The 17,341-nt window shown below is 34.1% G+C and overlaps 1 protein-coding gene across 6 annotated transcripts in view; it reads right to left on the bottom strand.

Moving 5' to 3' along the window:
* Positions 1-17,341, bottom strand: part of LOC138431429 (lysine-specific demethylase 6A-like) — a 168,922-nt gene that overhangs the window by 42,101 nt on the left and 109,480 nt on the right. The window contains exons 12-17 of one of the 6 annotated variants that reach the window (XM_069573576.1): positions 17,017-17,236; positions 16,380-16,514; positions 15,771-15,926; positions 14,070-14,165; positions 13,068-13,157; positions 3,546-4,306 (exon numbers count right to left, since the gene is read on the bottom strand). In XM_069573576.1, the coding sequence (XP_069429677.1) occupies positions 3,546-4,306; positions 13,068-13,157; positions 14,070-14,165; positions 15,771-15,926; positions 16,380-16,514; positions 17,017-17,236 (1,458 nt within the window). Of the gene's footprint in view, positions 1-3,545; positions 4,307-13,067; positions 13,452-14,069; positions 14,166-15,770; positions 15,927-16,379; positions 16,515-17,016; positions 17,237-17,341 lie in introns of all 6 variants that reach the window. The other 5 variants (XM_069573574.1, XM_069573578.1, XM_069573575.1 and 2 more) reach the window with 5 other exon arrangements.

Consider the following 17,341-nt stretch of genomic DNA (forward strand, 5'->3'; position numbering starts at 1 on the left):
AAATTTCAAATTATACAACAAGCTGAAGTAAAATCATCGTTCCTTGTTTAGCTTTATTTTTGCTAAAGGGAAAGAAAGCCTGAAACTTAGGATTTTTTTGCAGAACTAATGAAAACTAAAAAAGTTTCAGATGGAGTAGTTATCAACTTTGAAATGCCATAAAAAACAGCTCGTAGTGTGTAGAGCCTATTTTGGCCTTAGTTACCTGAACAGGGATCAAAGAGGGATTTTGGCAATGAACGTGCACAGTGCTAACCACTGAACCACCAGAGGATTCCCTGTGATAGGGTTTATATAGTTACAAATTAAGTAAAAAATGCAGACTTTTCTATTTTTAAACAATTTACAAATGTATATTACACTAAAATTTTACAATTAACTAGCAATTAAGTTTAAATGTTAAATCAGTCTCTAGGTTTCATTATCTGTCCACAAAGCATAGTGACTTGTGTGGTTCAAGTTGCCTGTATCTTAAGCTTCTAAATTTAAAAATACGATTCTAATTTATAAACGCCACAGAACTGATTTTACAACCAAGATAAATGTCAGAAGCTAATATGGTAAAAAATATATCCTCCTTAGAACAATGCATTAAGAGTCAATGATAATCTCTATATAATAAAAGGAATTGGTTTTAATTATGTCTGTCACTGTATGCTTTCCACAAAATGATTTAATTTTGATTATAAAAGACTTGTTTCCTAGTGAGAGATGTACTACAATATAATATAAATATTTTAGAATACTCTAACATATGGATCAAGGATTTAATTGTACTTGAAAAAAATAAGCTGATTTACCATCCTGTATATGAAAAATGAGGATTTTTATAGTCTAATAACACTAAATTAAGAGTATATAGAAAATTCAAGCAATTCAAAGTAAAAACATATATGAAAACAGAAAAAAAAAAAAAAGAGGCAAGAGCAAGGAACCCAAAACTGGCCCAATTACTTAAATGGGGAACTTACATTTTAAAATTTTAACAGAAGCAAAAATGCTATAAATGAAATCAAACACTGGCAGTTAAAAATTTTAATAACCCTCAAAGTTTTTCTATGAAATATAACAAAAGAGAACACGCTGCTCAAAAAGTACAATGAAATCAAAAGATCCATTAGTATGTCCCTATGAACCAGTCAAATCAGAATCTAAAGTTATTTACCAAAAGAACCAATGTTTTTGAAAATAAAGGAACCATCCTTTTTTTTCCTTTGTAAAATACCTATCAACCTTAAAGCATGAACAGTTTGCACAACAGAAACACATGAATTTCTAAATAGGTATGACTTTACTGCTATTCTAAGAAAAAGTTACCATAAAAATCCAAATGGGAAAGAAATGAAGTTGGGGGGAAAAAGTGGAGGTGGGAAAGATGAAGAATATCTCACTGTAGCAAAAATATATTATTACTGAAAAATTACTTTAAAAATACCATACTTAAAAATATCTTATTGTGAACTTACTTTTGAACACATTTAAATACAAAAAAATGGGAGGTACTCTATAGATAAACTAATATATAGATTTTTTTTTTCCTTATTAAGTTTCTCATAGAGATTAAACCCTCTCAACTGCTGATTCCTTGAACTAATCAGAATTCAGTCCAGTAAAGAACACATCAGCATTGGGTAACAGGAATTGTCTCCACATGACAGTTATTATTTGCTATCTATTTGGGTGTGTTAAACTGGAGTAATTTTATCCTCAATTCAAAGCCGGACATTCATGTTCTTTCCTCCTTCCCTTCTTGTCTATTCTTTATTTTTTCCTCTTTACAACTTTTGGATATGGTGATGGTATCCTTTCACTAGTAAACTGCCAGCCAAATTTACTGGAAAAACCATGCATCCATATGTAAGTTATTTTCATCTTACAAATTTACACATTTTTAGCAATAAAACAAGTCCTATTAGTGGTTTTGAGCTTAAAATTCAATCTAAAAAATGTACCTCATAATGATGCTCACATATATTTTGTAAAATAAGATGGGAAAATTAATATTTAATCCACTATAAAAGGCAAAAATTTCTTACTCATATATTTTTTAAAATATCAATTATTTCCATTTTTCTATTATTCTATCTCCATTAACTGCAAATACAAACATTTAAGACTTGTGTCAGCTTAGAATTTTATAACACATATTCAATGGTTGATCAGTGATGGCTTCTAAGATAATCAAAGTGTCTGCAAAATCTAAACATGTTTTAGTTTCAGCAATTGAGAAGAGAGGTAAAGACTCCCAGTTTCAGAAGACTTACAGTAATTAAGCAATAATTCCTTTTTTATATTTGAAATTCAAAACCTGAATTAAAACAGTCAAAATAGATAAAAACTAATCTTCAGATTTATATTTAATGGTACATATCTTCTAGTTTACTTCATTATAATCTCAATTATTCAAATTTCAAATTGAATTATTTCAAATTGATTATTCAAATTTCAAACTGAATTATTATTCAAATTTGTTTTAGAAAATTACACAGGAGCATTACCCCTAGTATTTTAACTAACACACAAGTTTTACTCTTCTATACAGCATCTAAGTATGAGAAATAAGATAATTTTAGATTAGATTTTAAACAAACAGAATAAAAATAGTACTCTAAAATGTGTACAATAGTTTTCTTCTTGAGATGATAAAACCACTCAAAAATTGTGCTGGTGGTTGGTGCATTATATGGAAATATACTAAAAACCACTGTACTGTATGTTTTAAAGGGATATATTGTAAGGTGTGTCAATTGTATCTTAATAAAGGTGTTTTCAAAAAACATGAATGGATAAGACTGTGCAGAATATGGAAATATATACAATTTCACAATATCAAAGAAAGTGTTTCTCATCTTTTTGTGTCTTATTGTTTGAAGGTAATGAAACCCATTTAAGAAATAAACTTTTGAGGTTCATTCTTCTAAGTGAAAGTGAAAGTGAAGTCACTCAGTCATGTCCGACTCTTAGTGACCCCATGGACTGCAGCCTACCAGGCTCCTCCATCCATGGGATTTTCCAGGCAAGAGTACTAGAGTAGGGTGCCACTGCCTTCTCCAAGAAGAATCACAGAATATAGCTTGACTTCCCAAAGTGACTGGTGGTCTATTAACACGTCTCAAGTCTTTGTTCCTTTCTCTTGTCACTCCTGCCTGTTTAAAATCTCTTCTAGAATCACAGAAAATGTTCCCAGAAAGAAAGCAATCAATAAGGTTTTACAGATTTTCTATCAAATATAATTGAATCCATTCACTGGTTTCAATCCCCAATCATAGAGAATATGACAACAGCTCTGATGATCAACAGAACTCAGTAATATTAGAGATGTGCTTCTCACAATATGTTGTAGAAAAACGCTTTCCACATGTAATACACTGATAGTTTATGCATGATACTGAGTAATAACAAAGTTCCTTTTGAAATAGTTATTTTAGACAACTGACTACATAATTACCTTTTATATTTCTTACAAAATACAAATATTATCTCTGTTTTATGATCAAGTCAAAAGTGAACTACTTTAAATTTGTGATAAACTTTCCCATACTAACCTGCATGCCTTCAGAACTTCTGTAGAATTTGAGTATATGGACACAGACATCGATGGTATGATCGGAGAATCAGGTTTGTGGCTAATCATAGGCAAGCTTGTATTTTTAGAGCTGTTTGAGTTCTCTAGCCCTTTTCCATTAACTGTTTGTAACCTAATGTGAGGACTGCTGATGCTGGTAACACCAAGGGTAGTGGTCTGGTCGGCAGATTTTGCAGCAGTTGTAGAAATGACTGAAGAGTGTAAAGAGGCAACAGAATTATTAGTCTTTGTATGACTTTCTGGGTGAATACTATTGACTTTGTCACATGCTCCAGTCATCATACTCTCATTGGCTTTTCCAATCAACACGGAAGACATCTGAGGATTGTCTGAAATTAAATTTGGTGACGTAGAATCTCTACTGTTTGGACTGCAAATAGGTTCTGCCATCAACTGCTGAACACGATTAGAAAATCCCTTGACACCAGCACAGCCATTAGGTGTATCTTCAGTATGACTGCTTATTTCAGGCACAAAAGATCTATTTCCTGAAGGTGTGCTCTCTTTGGTACAACAAATGCCTTGTTGGTCCCCTGAGGTAGCAGTATGAGAGAGGTGATTGAAAGCAAGTCCCTGTGTTATTGAACTAGTAGGCAGCATCCTATGTGAAGTCTGAATATTAGTGCTAGCTGCCTGGAGATACAGGGCAGGATCAGTGGAAAATGAAGGCTGTTCATCATTAGATCCTGGCAAATGTGAATTCTGACCTTTGTTAAACCCCTAAAAAAAAGAGAAAAACAGACTTTTAAAATTCAATACTGTAAGTTCCAGCCAGATATTAAACAAACACCTAATGCATACAAAGAACACCACTGAGGATTAAAAATGTTAAATAAAAGCTAAACAACTAAATGTGTAACATAATATAACCAAACTTGTAAAAATAATTTTTAAAAGTTTCATAATCTTATGATTAAAGTGGTTAGCAACCTTGAGGGAAAATCATATTTCTGGGCTGTGTAACTGATTTCATTTACTAGTGTGGCAACATAATTCTTCATGGAAGTCTTTGAGAAATTTTAATGTCTAATTCAGATATATACATTTTCATTAAAAGAGAAATGACTAAGTAAATTTAGATACGGAAAAACATACATATAGTCAGTACTGATTGAAGCTATGAACACATCTTAAACCAGATCACCAATTGTAACAATGTATTATGTTTTATATGAAAACAGTGTATATATTAATCCTTTAAAATTAATATTGAATCTATAATAGAAAAATAACAGTTATCCTCAAAGAAAGCATATGAAATCTTATTAATTTTTTCCAAGGAATAACTTCAGTCTTTCCCAGCATCAGTCAAGGTCTTTCCTAATGAGTCAGCTCTTCGCATCAGGTGGCCAACATATTAGAGCTGCAGCTTCAGCATCAGTCCTGCCAATGAATATTCAGGACCACTTTCCTTTAAAACTGAATGGTTTGTACTCATTGCAGTCCAAGGGATTCTCAAAGACTTTTTTAAAGCACCACACTGCGAAAGCATCAATTCTTTGGCACTCACCTTTCCTTACGGCCCAACTCTCACATCCATACAGGGCTACTGGAAAAACCATAGCTTTGACTAGACAGTAAAGTCACTTTATCTTAGTCAGTAAAGTGATGTCTCTACTTTTTAGTATACTGTCTATGTTGGTCACAGCTTTTCCTCCAAAGAGCAAGCATCTTTTAATTTCATGGCTGCCGTCACCATCTGCAGTGATTTTGGAGCCCCTAAAAATAAAGCCTCTCACTATTTCCACTGTTTCCCCATCTACTTGCCATGAAATGGGACCAGATGCCATGATTTTAGTTTCCTGAATGTTGAGGTTTAAGCCAACTTTTCACTCTCCTCTTTCACTTTCATCAAGAGGCTTTGTAGTTCTTCTTCACTTTCTGCCATAAGGGTGGTGTCATCTGCATATCTAAGGTTACTGACGTTTTTCCCAGCGATCCTGATTCCAGCTTGTGCTTCATCCAGTCCAGCATTTTTCATGATGTACTCTACATGTAAGTTAAATAAGTAAGATAACAATATACAGCCTTGATGTACTCCTTTCCCAATTCTGAACCAGTCCCTTGTTTCATGCCTAGTACCAACTGTTGCTTCTTGAGCTGCATACAGGTTACTTAGAAGACAGGTATGGTGGTCTGGTATTTCCATCTCTTTAAGAATTTTCCATGGTTTCTTATGATTCACTGTGAAAGACTTCAGAGCACTCTGTGAAGGAGAAGTAGGAAGTTTTTCTGGTACTCCCTTACCCCTCTCTATGATCCAATGGATGCTGGCAATTTGATCTCTGGTTCCTCTGCCTTTTCTAATCCAGCTTGTACATCTGGAAGTTCTCAGTTCATGTACTGTTGAAGTTTAGTTTGGAGGATTTTGAGCATTACCCTGCTAACATGTGAAATGAGTGCAATTGTATGGTAGATTGAACATTCTTTGGCATTGCCCTTCTTTGGGATAGGAATGCAAACTAATCTTTTTCAATCCTGTGGCTACAGATGTGTTTTCCAAATTTACTGGTATATTAGGTGCTGAACTTTAAGAACATCATCTTCTAGGATTTGAAACAGCTCACTGGAATTTAATCACTCTTTTTGTGTTTCCTGTCTAGAGACGATCCTTTAGCGTTTGCTGGAGAGCTGGTTTGGTGGTGCTGAATTCTCTCAGCTTTTGGTTGTCTGTGAAGGTTTTGGTTCTCCTTCATATTTGAATGAGATCCTTGCTGGGTACAGTAATCTGGGCTGTAGGTTATTTTCTTTCATCACTTTAAGTATGTCCTACCATTCCCTCCTGGCCTGAAGAATTTCTACTGAAAGATGAGCTGTTATCCTTATGGAAATCCTCTTGTGTGTTATTTGTTGTTTTTCCCTTGCTGCTTTTAATGTTTGTTCTTTGTGTTTGATCTTTGTTAATTTGATTAATATGTGTCTTGGGTGGTTTGCCTTGGGTTTATCCTGTTTGGGACTCCCTGGGTTTCTTGGACTTGGGTGATTATTTCCATCCCCATTTTAGGGAAGTTTTCAACTATTATCTCCTCAAGGATTTTCTCATGGTCATTCTTTTCTTCTTCTTCTAGGACTCCTATGATTCGAATGTTGGGATGTTTAATATTGACCTGGAGGTCTCTGAGATTGTCCTATTTCTTTGAATTCATTTTTCTTTTTTCCTCTCTGATTCATTTATCTCTACCACTCTATCTTCTACTTCACGAATCCTATCTTCTGCCTCCGTTATTCTACTATTTGTTCCCTCCAGAGTGTTTTTGATCTCATTTATTGCATTATTCATTATATACTGACTCTTTTTTATTTCTTCTAGGTCCTTGTTAAACCTTTCTTGCATCTTCTCAATCCTTGTCTCCAGGCTGTTTATCTGTAATTCCATTTTGATTTCCAGATTTTGGATCATTTTCACTATCATTACTTGGAATTCTTTATCAGGTAGATTCCCTATCTCTTCCTCTGGAATTTAATCAACTCTACTAGCATTGTTCATAGTAAGGCTTCCTAACACCCACCTGACTTTACACTCCAGGATGTCTGAGTCTATGTGAGTGATCACACCACTGTGGTTACCCCAGTTAAAAAGGCCTTTCTTGTATAATTATTCTGTGTATTCTAGCCACTTCTTAATCTCTTCTGTTTCTGTGAGGTCCTTCATCTTTCTGTATTCAACAATACTTGATACTTAATATGGACAGAATAGGTTTTTTTTTAGAGTTCACATTACAGATTAGGAGAAATACAAGTCTCAATAACAGAATTAAAATAATAAAAAATATATTCCCTGAACAAAACAGAATAATACCAATCATCAAAAATATAATCTGAGAAATACCAAAACTTTGAAAAATATTCAACAGAATTCTCAATGTTTGAAATTAGGATATCACAACAGGAATTAGAAAATAACTTAAGGCAATACTTCAAAAACAAATCAAAAATATAACTCTTAAGACGTAACAACTGAAAAAGATGACTGGGAGAAGTTAAAAGAGAACTAAGTAAATGGAGAGAAACTATATTCATGGTTCTGAAAAATTAGTAATTTGACTTAAACACATAACACAATTCTATTAAGTGCCAGTGGATACTTTTGATACAAACTGACATAATGACCCCAAAATTATATGAAGATTAAAAAAAGACAGCAGAATCAAATCAACTATAAAAGTAAAGAAAATGTTATACAAGTATTATCTAAATCTCAGAACATATTCTGAAGTTACAGTGATCAAGACAATTAAGAAGTATAATAAAAGCTATATTGATCAGCAGGACAAAAGAGTGGAAAATAAAAACAACACCGGGACAAAGAGATACTCTGTAAGCATGTAACTATTTAAACTGAATCAATCATTTAGTAACTTTGCAGAAGAAAAAGCACCACAGTGCCTAGATGAGGTCACTGATAAAGAGTTCCACCAAAAATTTAGGAAGAAATTATGCCAGTGGTCAACAACCTGTTGGCAGAAAATAGAAGCAGACACAATCTTTCAACCATACTATACTATACTATACTATGAGGTCAAGGACAATGACTACCCTAATACTAAAAACACTGAGAGAAAACTACAGACCAAAGAAAAAACCTCAAGAAAGTATCAGCAGATCACATCCAACTATACAGAAAGATATTTATGTACTATGGCCAAATAGGATTTATCTAATGCATGCAAGGTTCATTCAACATTAGAAAAATCAATCATTATAATACATCACACACCCACAGGTTAAAAAAAGAAAAACCACATAATCATGACAACTGATGCAGCAAAAGAACTGACAAAACTGAATACTTGTGCATGGTAACATTACTGTCACTGACCTAGGGATAGAGATGAACTTCCTCCAGTTAATAAGATTCTCTATAGAAAACCTCTAGCTAATGTCATATGTTAAGTTGGGCTCAAAACATTCCCCAACAGCAAATAAAACAAGGCAATGATGTTCCCCTTTCACCACTCTTTCATCTACCACACTAAAGTAAACTGATATAACAAAACAAGAAAATGATGTAAAATGGATACAGATTATAATTAAAAAGGAAAAAATGAAGTCCTTTGTTCAAAATGACATAATTACCCATGAAAAATTCAAAGAATCAAGAAACCTACTTAGAAAGGTTAGTAAGGATATAGCAATGTTACAAGATATACAGTTAACATACAAAAGTTAATCACATTTCTATACTAGTAATGAACAAGAGTAATTTCTAAGGAATCTGCCTGCTAATGTAGGAGACAATGAGTTTGATCCCTGAGTCGCCAAGATCCCTTGGAAAAGGAAATAGCAACCCTGTTCAGTATTCTTCCCCAGAGAATCCCAGGATCAGAGGAGCTTGCAGTCTACAGTCCATGGGGTCCCAAGAGTCAGACATGGTTTAGACTAAACAACAGCCACTACATTAGCACTTGCCCTAAAAAGAAGTATGTAGGAAAAATTCAATAAAATAGTTATCTGAAACCTTTATGAAAAAAGTACAAAGCATTGACTAAAAATAACTAAGTAACAAGAGAGAGTTTCCACATTCTTCAGAAGTAAAACAGTATTATTTAAGATGTCAGTTTTTGCAAACTTGATTCACAGATTCAATGCAAGCGAATAAAAATTCAATGTTATTTTTACAAATTTTTAACAAAGTGATTCTCACGTAATAAGAAGAGACAAAAGACCCCCAAAATCCAACATAATGTTGAAGTACAACATTAGAGGACACAGGTTTATTTAATGATTCTAATATAAAGCTAAATTAATCAAGGCACCATAGTACTGACAAAAGAAACAGATAAATGATCAATGTAACAATATACACAGCCGATAAACCTACAGAAATATAGTCAACTAATCTCTGACAACAGAGCACAGGCAATAAAATGAAGCAGAGACAGTCTTTTCAAGGAATGGTGTGGAAAATCTGAGAATTCATATTGAAAAAAAGAATCTTTGGGAATTCTCTGGTGGTCGAGCAGTTAAGAATTTGCCTGCCGATCAGGGGACACAGGAATGATCCCTGGTCCAAGAAGATCTCATATGCCATGAAGTAACTCGGCCTGTGCCCCGCAACTACTGAAATCTGTTTGCTCTGGATCCTGCAAGCCACAATTATTGAGCTTGTGTGCTACAACTACCAAGCCAGTGCACTAAAGACTGTGCTCCACAACAAGGAAAAACTCGTGCACCATAACTGGAGTAGCTTCTGTTCTCTTCAACGAAAGAAAGCCCGGACACAGAAATAAAGACAAGGCACACTTGAAAATACATATATACATAAACATTTTAAAATTATTCAGCAGAAGCAAAAGGAAAATTTTTACACATGTTACACCATTAACAAAAATTAACTCCAAGTGAGCCTTGGACTCAAATATAAAATGCAGAAGTATGGAACTCCTAGAAGGTAATATAGGTGAAATTATGTAGCATGGTGCAATGTTTTAAATACACTTTCTAAGGCACATCATGAAAGAAGGAATTGATAAGCTGGAGTTCATTAAAATTTAAAACTTCTGTGAAAGATACTGTAAGATAATGAGAGGGTAAATGAAGACTGGGAAAATATATTTACAAAAGGCATTGCTGTTCAGTCACTCAGTTGTGTCTGACTCTCTGCAACCCTATGGACTGAAGCACACCAGGCTTCCCTGTCTATCACTATCTTCTGGGGTTTGCTCAAAGTCTATGTCCATAGAGTTGATGATGCCTCAAGGACTGATGTTGAAGCTAAAGCTCCAATACTTTAGCCACTTGATGCAAAGAACTGACTCATTAGAAAAGCCCATGAGCTGGAAAAGAGTGAAGGCAGGAGAAGGGGATGACAGAGGATAAGATGTTGGATGGCATCACTGACTCATTGTACATTAGTTTGAGTAAGCTGCATGAGTTGGTATCAGACAGGGAAGCCTAGCATGCTACAGTCCATGGTGTTGCAAAGAGTTGGACATGATTTAGTGACTGAACTGAACTGAAACATGCTCCAAAAATCATCAGTTATATTAGATTAAAAAAAAAAGATACATCACTACCTCCCTATTTGAATCAGTAATATTCAAAACACATCAACTGAATGTATCCACCAAAATGCTACCCTCAAGTTAACTCTTCACTGTATATGAAGCAAGGCCTTCAAAGGTGATTAGGTTACAAAATCTGGAGCTTTGAAGAAAGGAATTTGTGTCTTATAAAAGAAACCATCAAGGGGCTTCCCTGATTGCTCAGTGCTAAGGAATCTGCCTGTCAATGCAGGAATCATGGGTTTGATTTCTGTGTCAAGGAGACCCCACATGCTATGGGAGCAACTAAGCCTGTGTGCCATGACTACTGAGCCTGTACTCTAGAGCCCAGAAACCACAACTACTGAGCCTGTGCTCTGCAACAAGAGATACTACCTAAATGAGAAGTCCGAGCATCACAACTAGAGAGTAGCCCCCACTCACAGTAGAGAAAATCCTGTGCAGCAACGAAGACCCAGCACAGCCTGAAACAAACAAATACATAAAACACCAACCACAGACATTCATTTTGTGAACTACAAGTACAATGAGAAGAGAGTCAACTATGAGTAATAAGAGAGCTCTCAAAAAACATCAAAATCTGTTGATGACTTGATCTTGCATTTCTCTGACTCCAGGAGTATAAAAACTCTGCTGTTTATAAAGCACTCACTCTGTGGTACTTTTAGTCTGCCTAAACCCAGCAACTCTCAGTTGGTGGGAGAAGCTAGAGTAAACAGAAGCCTCAGTCACTGAGGGAGGCAATGAACATAAAAGTCTTTCTAGAAGATAGCTGTCAGTTTCTTAGAAAAGTAATTAGTGCTCTTATAGTATGATCCATTCATCATGCTCTTCAGTTTTTACCTGAATGAGTTAAAAACTAAGTCCACACAAATCTGCACAGGAGCCCCATGTATTTTGTTAGAATATTCTCTGATCCTATGCACAGCTAATGTACATAATCAATATTGTGAACTGAATGAATAACAAGAAAAATATATCTGAACTATTTGACTTTCCTGTCTGTTCCAGCATAAACAAATAAAGGAGACATAGTTAAAAAAAAAAAAAGAAATATAAACACAGAGTGAGTGCATAAACAAAGTGCAGTTAATGCAAACAACTAAGTGATCAAAAATAAATATAGTTATCATCTCAAGGAAACACACAAAGAAAACTAAATGTATATTGGTAAGAGAAAATCATTCTAAACAGGCAACATCCTGTATGCTTTTAATTATACGACATTCTAGAAAAAGCAACCATATAGACAATAACAAGATCTGTTGTTTCTACATATTGAAAGAAGGCTAGAGGAATAAACTGTACACAGGGTATGTTTGTGAATCTATTTTGGAATGAAGATGGATGCATATCATATACATTTGTCAAAATCAAATAATGTGCAATAGAAAGAATGTATTAGAATGTAAATTATGGGGCTCTATCACATTCCAGTGTATGATGTTCAGGTTAGTGGAAACACTGGTAGGGGGAGTAGTTTTAGGGACTCTTCATAATTTCTGCTCAGTTTTTTAAAACCATTTAAAGTGATATAAAATGTAGTTAATAACTTTTAAGGAGGTGGCTGTTCAAGAAATCCCTATCTCTGTATCAAAACTGAATGTCTCTCATTTCCTCTTAGGATTCATCAAGCCCTTCACAAATTAAACCTGATCCTTTGTGTTTCATCTTCATAAACTACCCTGTAGCTACATTTGCTGTGACTTGCTCTTCTAAATTCAGTTCTCTGAGACTGTAACTTCTTAGTTCCTTCCTAATGGCACCCCACTCCAATACTCCTGCCTGGAAAATCCCATGGACAGAGGAGCCTAGAAGGCTGCAGTCCATGGGGTCATTGAGGGTCTGAGTGACTTCACTTTCACTTTCATGCATTGGAGAAGGAAATGGCAACCCACTCCAGTGTTCTTGCCTGGAGAATCCCAGGGATGGGGGAGCCTGGTGGGCTGCCATCTATGGGGATGCAAAGAGTTGGACGTGACTGAAGCGACTTAGCAGCAGCAGCAAGCTACTTTCTCCACAGTGCAAATCAGATTTTATTGTAATTTATCACAGGTGAATCTTTTTTCATTAGGTTTTTTACCGCACTAAAATAAATGCTTCACAGCTAGTAGAATATTGACTGTATGCAGGATATATCTGCATATATTAAATAATTGCAATTAAAAATCATGGCCATGATACTTTCATTCATTAAGCAATGGAATCTGAAAGAACTATGTCTGTGGTTTTTTTCTTTTCCTTCAGACTGTCTAGCATAATTCATATATATATTAATTTACACTAGATACGTAACTACCATGTGCACAGATGAGCGTACAACATTGTATTAATACTGAAACACAAAATTCTGAGATAACTGTGAATTGTTTAAAAAAAGATAATATTTCTTAAATTGTAATTTCTTGTCCTCCAAAGGTATACAAGTCAAAGAAAAATTACTATGTAAAAAGTAAAGCAGCTAATCTTTCTTTTACCTGAGTGGAGTTAGACAGTTTTCTTCTCCATGGCTCTTCTGTTCTGCTGGTCAGGTTTGTGCAGTTATGAGGTAGAGTGAATGTGTTTTGCTGCAGATAAGGCACATTTCCATTATTTCCACTTCGTGTTAAGTAATTATTGCCTACCAAATTAGTGTCTGTACTCCCTAGTGGTTTTGAGGAGCCAGAAAGAACATAGCGTGCAGGAAAAGGTCCACTGGACAAAGGATTTTCAAAACAAGCAGAGTGCACTTCAGGCTGAGAGACACTAGGTACTCTGGGTAGAGCAGAATGTGGTTGCTGGCTAGAGAGAGAGTTTGTAGGCAGTGATGAATCAGCTATTGGCCCATTAGGAATTCCAGTAGTTTGTCCTGTTTGTCTCATCTTCAAAAACAAAAAAGAAAACCTGCTTGTGTGACTTTGAAAATGTGTTATTAATACATCCCTAACTTTATCATAAAATTTAATCTCCCCAGGTTAAAAAACATACATTTTAGAAATGAAATGCCATGTTTATATAAACATGATAAAGCAATATCTTTTTCACTATATATTTAAAAGAAGCCTTTGCTTATTAGGGGCATGCGGGCAAAAAAAGCAATTAAAAACAGTGAGTTAGTCATTTACAGGCTTTATTTCTCATTATGAAGTAAGGGATTTCAGATGGCCATTCCATTTATGCCAAATCCTTGAAAATAATCCTTAAAACTTCTCCACTTCAGTATATTTTCTTTAATTGTAAAGTAATAAAAAGTAAGCCTATAGAATACACCTGAAATATGCAAAAAACATAAAATATATTTCCTATTGTTTTCCAAATTAATTTATAGCTATTAAAAAATAATACTGTCCACCAGTGGTATTTAAAGCTCAGATATATAAATTCTAATGACTACACATAAAAAGTAGAAATAAGCATTAATAAATTCTTAAGTGATGTTGTAGTCAAGAAAAATACTTAACATAAGTGATAAATATTTATAATGAAAATGGGGTACATACTTGTTGCATTAAGACAAACTGACTTTCCAACTGTTGCAGCATCAGTTTCTGTGTCGGATTTAAATGATCTCTATCTGTGCGTAGCTGTTCCAGGTACTAGAAAGATTTTAAAGTACACAGAGATAAATCAAAGAAATAAATAAGTCACCAGCAAGCAACCTGTAACTTAAAAGGCTACAAACCAAGCAATTTTGTGTTGTGACATACAGTGATTTCTAACCAAATATAATCAATACCAAAATGAAGTCATTACAAAAAGCTAAGAAAGATTAAAAAAAATCAGAATTCACTTGATGAAAATAATCTTTGTGTTTTGAATTAAATACATTATATGGAAAGGAATTATAATTCAAAGATAAAGTTGTTTAACAATAAAATGTATCATAACAAAAATGCTTAAGGGCAGCCTTGTTTATAATAGGCAGAAATTATGCAAAAGTCTAACAAGAGAAATCTAGTTAAACAACATGTGGCTTCCAAGAAATTTTAAAATGTACCATCATGTAGCCATGAAGAACAAAGTAGCCATAAAATACATGATAATATCTCAAAGATAGATCTTTGAGGAAGGTGAGCAGGAAGAGAAGATACAGCAGTCATGAGGAAGGTGAGCAGGGAGAGAAGATATAGCAGTTAACAAGCTATATTAGTATAAGGGATAAAAAGAAAACTGAGATCAGCACATTTTCTTGTACACGTATATGTATCTCTAGAAACAAAAGAAAAAAAAACAAAGAAATTACTAATTCTGATTATTTATTGGAAAGAGAAATTAAGTAGCTGGAGGCAGGAACTTCAAGGACCCTTTAAAACCTGTACACCCCTATATTCTTAAATTTCAAATATGTGAATATATTACTTCTTTTTTAAAAAGTAGAAAACAAAAATGTATTATGATTTCTATTCCTTTGGAAAATGTAGGCTCATTACACTTAGGTACATATTAACTTCATTTACTGCCATTCAATTTTAAGAATTAATACCCAACAAAAGCTGAAAGCTTACTACTTCCACTATGTTAAAACATGCGATTAAAACTGTCCAGAGTATTTCATACCTGTAATTTCTGTTGTGTCAAACACCATGAATCAACTTGTTCCTCTACTGAAGTATATGATACAGTTTGACCACTATGTCAGTTCTCAGAACTATTCTCAGGAAAATTTATTTTAAATTAAAAAATATTTGATTAAATCCATACACCAATAGTTACAACTCATGAGATACTAAATGACTAGCAATTGAAATATTTACAGATAAACAAGGCTTATGTTTTAAAAGCATTAAAAAAATTAATGCATAACCCATTTGGAAAATTATACATCTGAAAAGTCATTTATTCTTTAACTCCTCCTTAAAATGTATGTTCATCGGAACCATGACTCAAAGATCTAACAGACTGTCCATTATATTCAACACTCTATTTTAATGTCCATACAAAGTGGTGGTAAAAATGTATTCAGAAAAGCAGGGAAATGAATAAAATGTCTTCATGAACATAAAGTTATCCCTACTTCCTATATTTAAATGATGCTACAATTTCAGGAGAGGAAATACTGCTTTTAATAGCTAAAAAAAAAAAAAACACTTTTCACTCTCTGAGGAACAAACAGTTAAAATATAAGATAGGCACAACTTCAGAAGACTCAGACTTTCATTTCTAATTAAAATCTTCCATTTCTCTGAAAAATTTATATATACCTTTGCTGGACTGGATATTCTTTTCCTCTTGGCAGGACTGGACAGGTCATCTACTTCACTATAGGTAATCATATGTACTGGCAAGGGCTGTTGTGAAATTGGTGTTTCACTGAGGCCTAATACAGGTTCAGTATTTGGATGATGAGCTTTGTAAGCCTAAGGATCACAGAGGTGAAAAAAAAAATATGGTTCTATATATTCTTAATTCATGCCTTAAAATTATAAAACCTGATGAATTGCTTACTTTCCAAAACTATGTAGACATCATGGATTGCAATTGAAAATCAAAGTCAAGTTTCACCAATGGAGAATGTGCACCTTATTTTTAAAAACTTACTTTTTAAAAAATTAAATAAAATACTGTATGAAAGTCCCTTAAGAAATCCCTTTTGAAATCATAAAACTATACAAAAGTTTTAAACTACCCCAAGAATCTTCCCATATCAGAGGAAGTTTTATTTTGATCTAAAGTCCCTTAGTAGTAAAACTGAAAGGAATTTATTTTTTTTTTAAAAGCCAATTCTGTACTTAGTAATTTAGATCTGATCACTACAGATTGGACAGAACCCTTAAAGCTGGGCACCTAGAGAAGATAACCCAACTTCTCACCTGCTGTGCTGTGTTCATGGCACCCTGCCTGGAGGTAAGCTCTGCGGGTATTGGTAGGCTCCATGCCTCCTCAATAATAGGAAGCAATTTAGTTTTATTCTGTAGACTACCTTGTGGAAGGTTACACAACTGAGCCTAGGAAAAATTATGTAAAAAGTAAATTTAACACAGGACTACTTGAGTAAGAGCAAGTCCACTAAAACTTCCTCAATTTATAGGTATTTTTTAAAGAAAGCAGATTATAAATCTGGGGTTTCAGATATATGTTAAAGAGGATAACTAAAACATACTTTCAAGAATAGGAAAAAAGCTAAACTGTTTTTCAGAATTCTTTTGGATACCTTGTGAAATTTCACACAAGAGTGGAAAACAACTGTGTTCTCTTCTCTAAAATGTTATAACTTAAAAATGTAGATAGCACACAAAATCATGCAAATTAACATGGATCAGAAAAAGTAAGGATGCAAAAAACTTTCAATATACTATTATCTTAAAGTGAAAAGTAGTATCATCATAAATATCAAAGCTATGGAAATAAACCATTGACATCAAACAAAATTAGACAAACTTTCCAGCCACCCTCCTCTGCCAGGTATTTATGGAAATGTCTTTAAAATATGCTACTTCAAGAATGTACCTGTAAAACTTTAATCCTTCCTGTGAGCATAGAGGTATTACTGCAACTTTTGCTTCTAGCTGCATTTAAGTAGCATTTAATGGCATCTTGAGGTTGGTTACAGGATTCATACAGAGTGCCCAGGTCCATCCATGCTGCTGCATGTCCATGGTCCAATTGTACAGCACAAATATAGGCCTGTAATGCATCCATAGGCTGATTTTGCTGCTGATAGAGCACACTGGAAAGAGAAATAAAGTTTACTAAAACTGACTGTGTGTAACATTAATACATGCATACAGATGAAGTTCAATAAACAGGGACATCAATTAAAGCATTATAAACT

The sequence above is a fragment of the Ovis canadensis genome, chromosome Y, assembly GCF_042477335.2.
Source record: "Ovis canadensis isolate MfBH-ARS-UI-01 breed Bighorn chromosome Y, ARS-UI_OviCan_v2, whole genome shotgun sequence".
Taxonomy (NCBI): domain Eukaryota; kingdom Metazoa; phylum Chordata; class Mammalia; order Artiodactyla; family Bovidae; genus Ovis; species Ovis canadensis.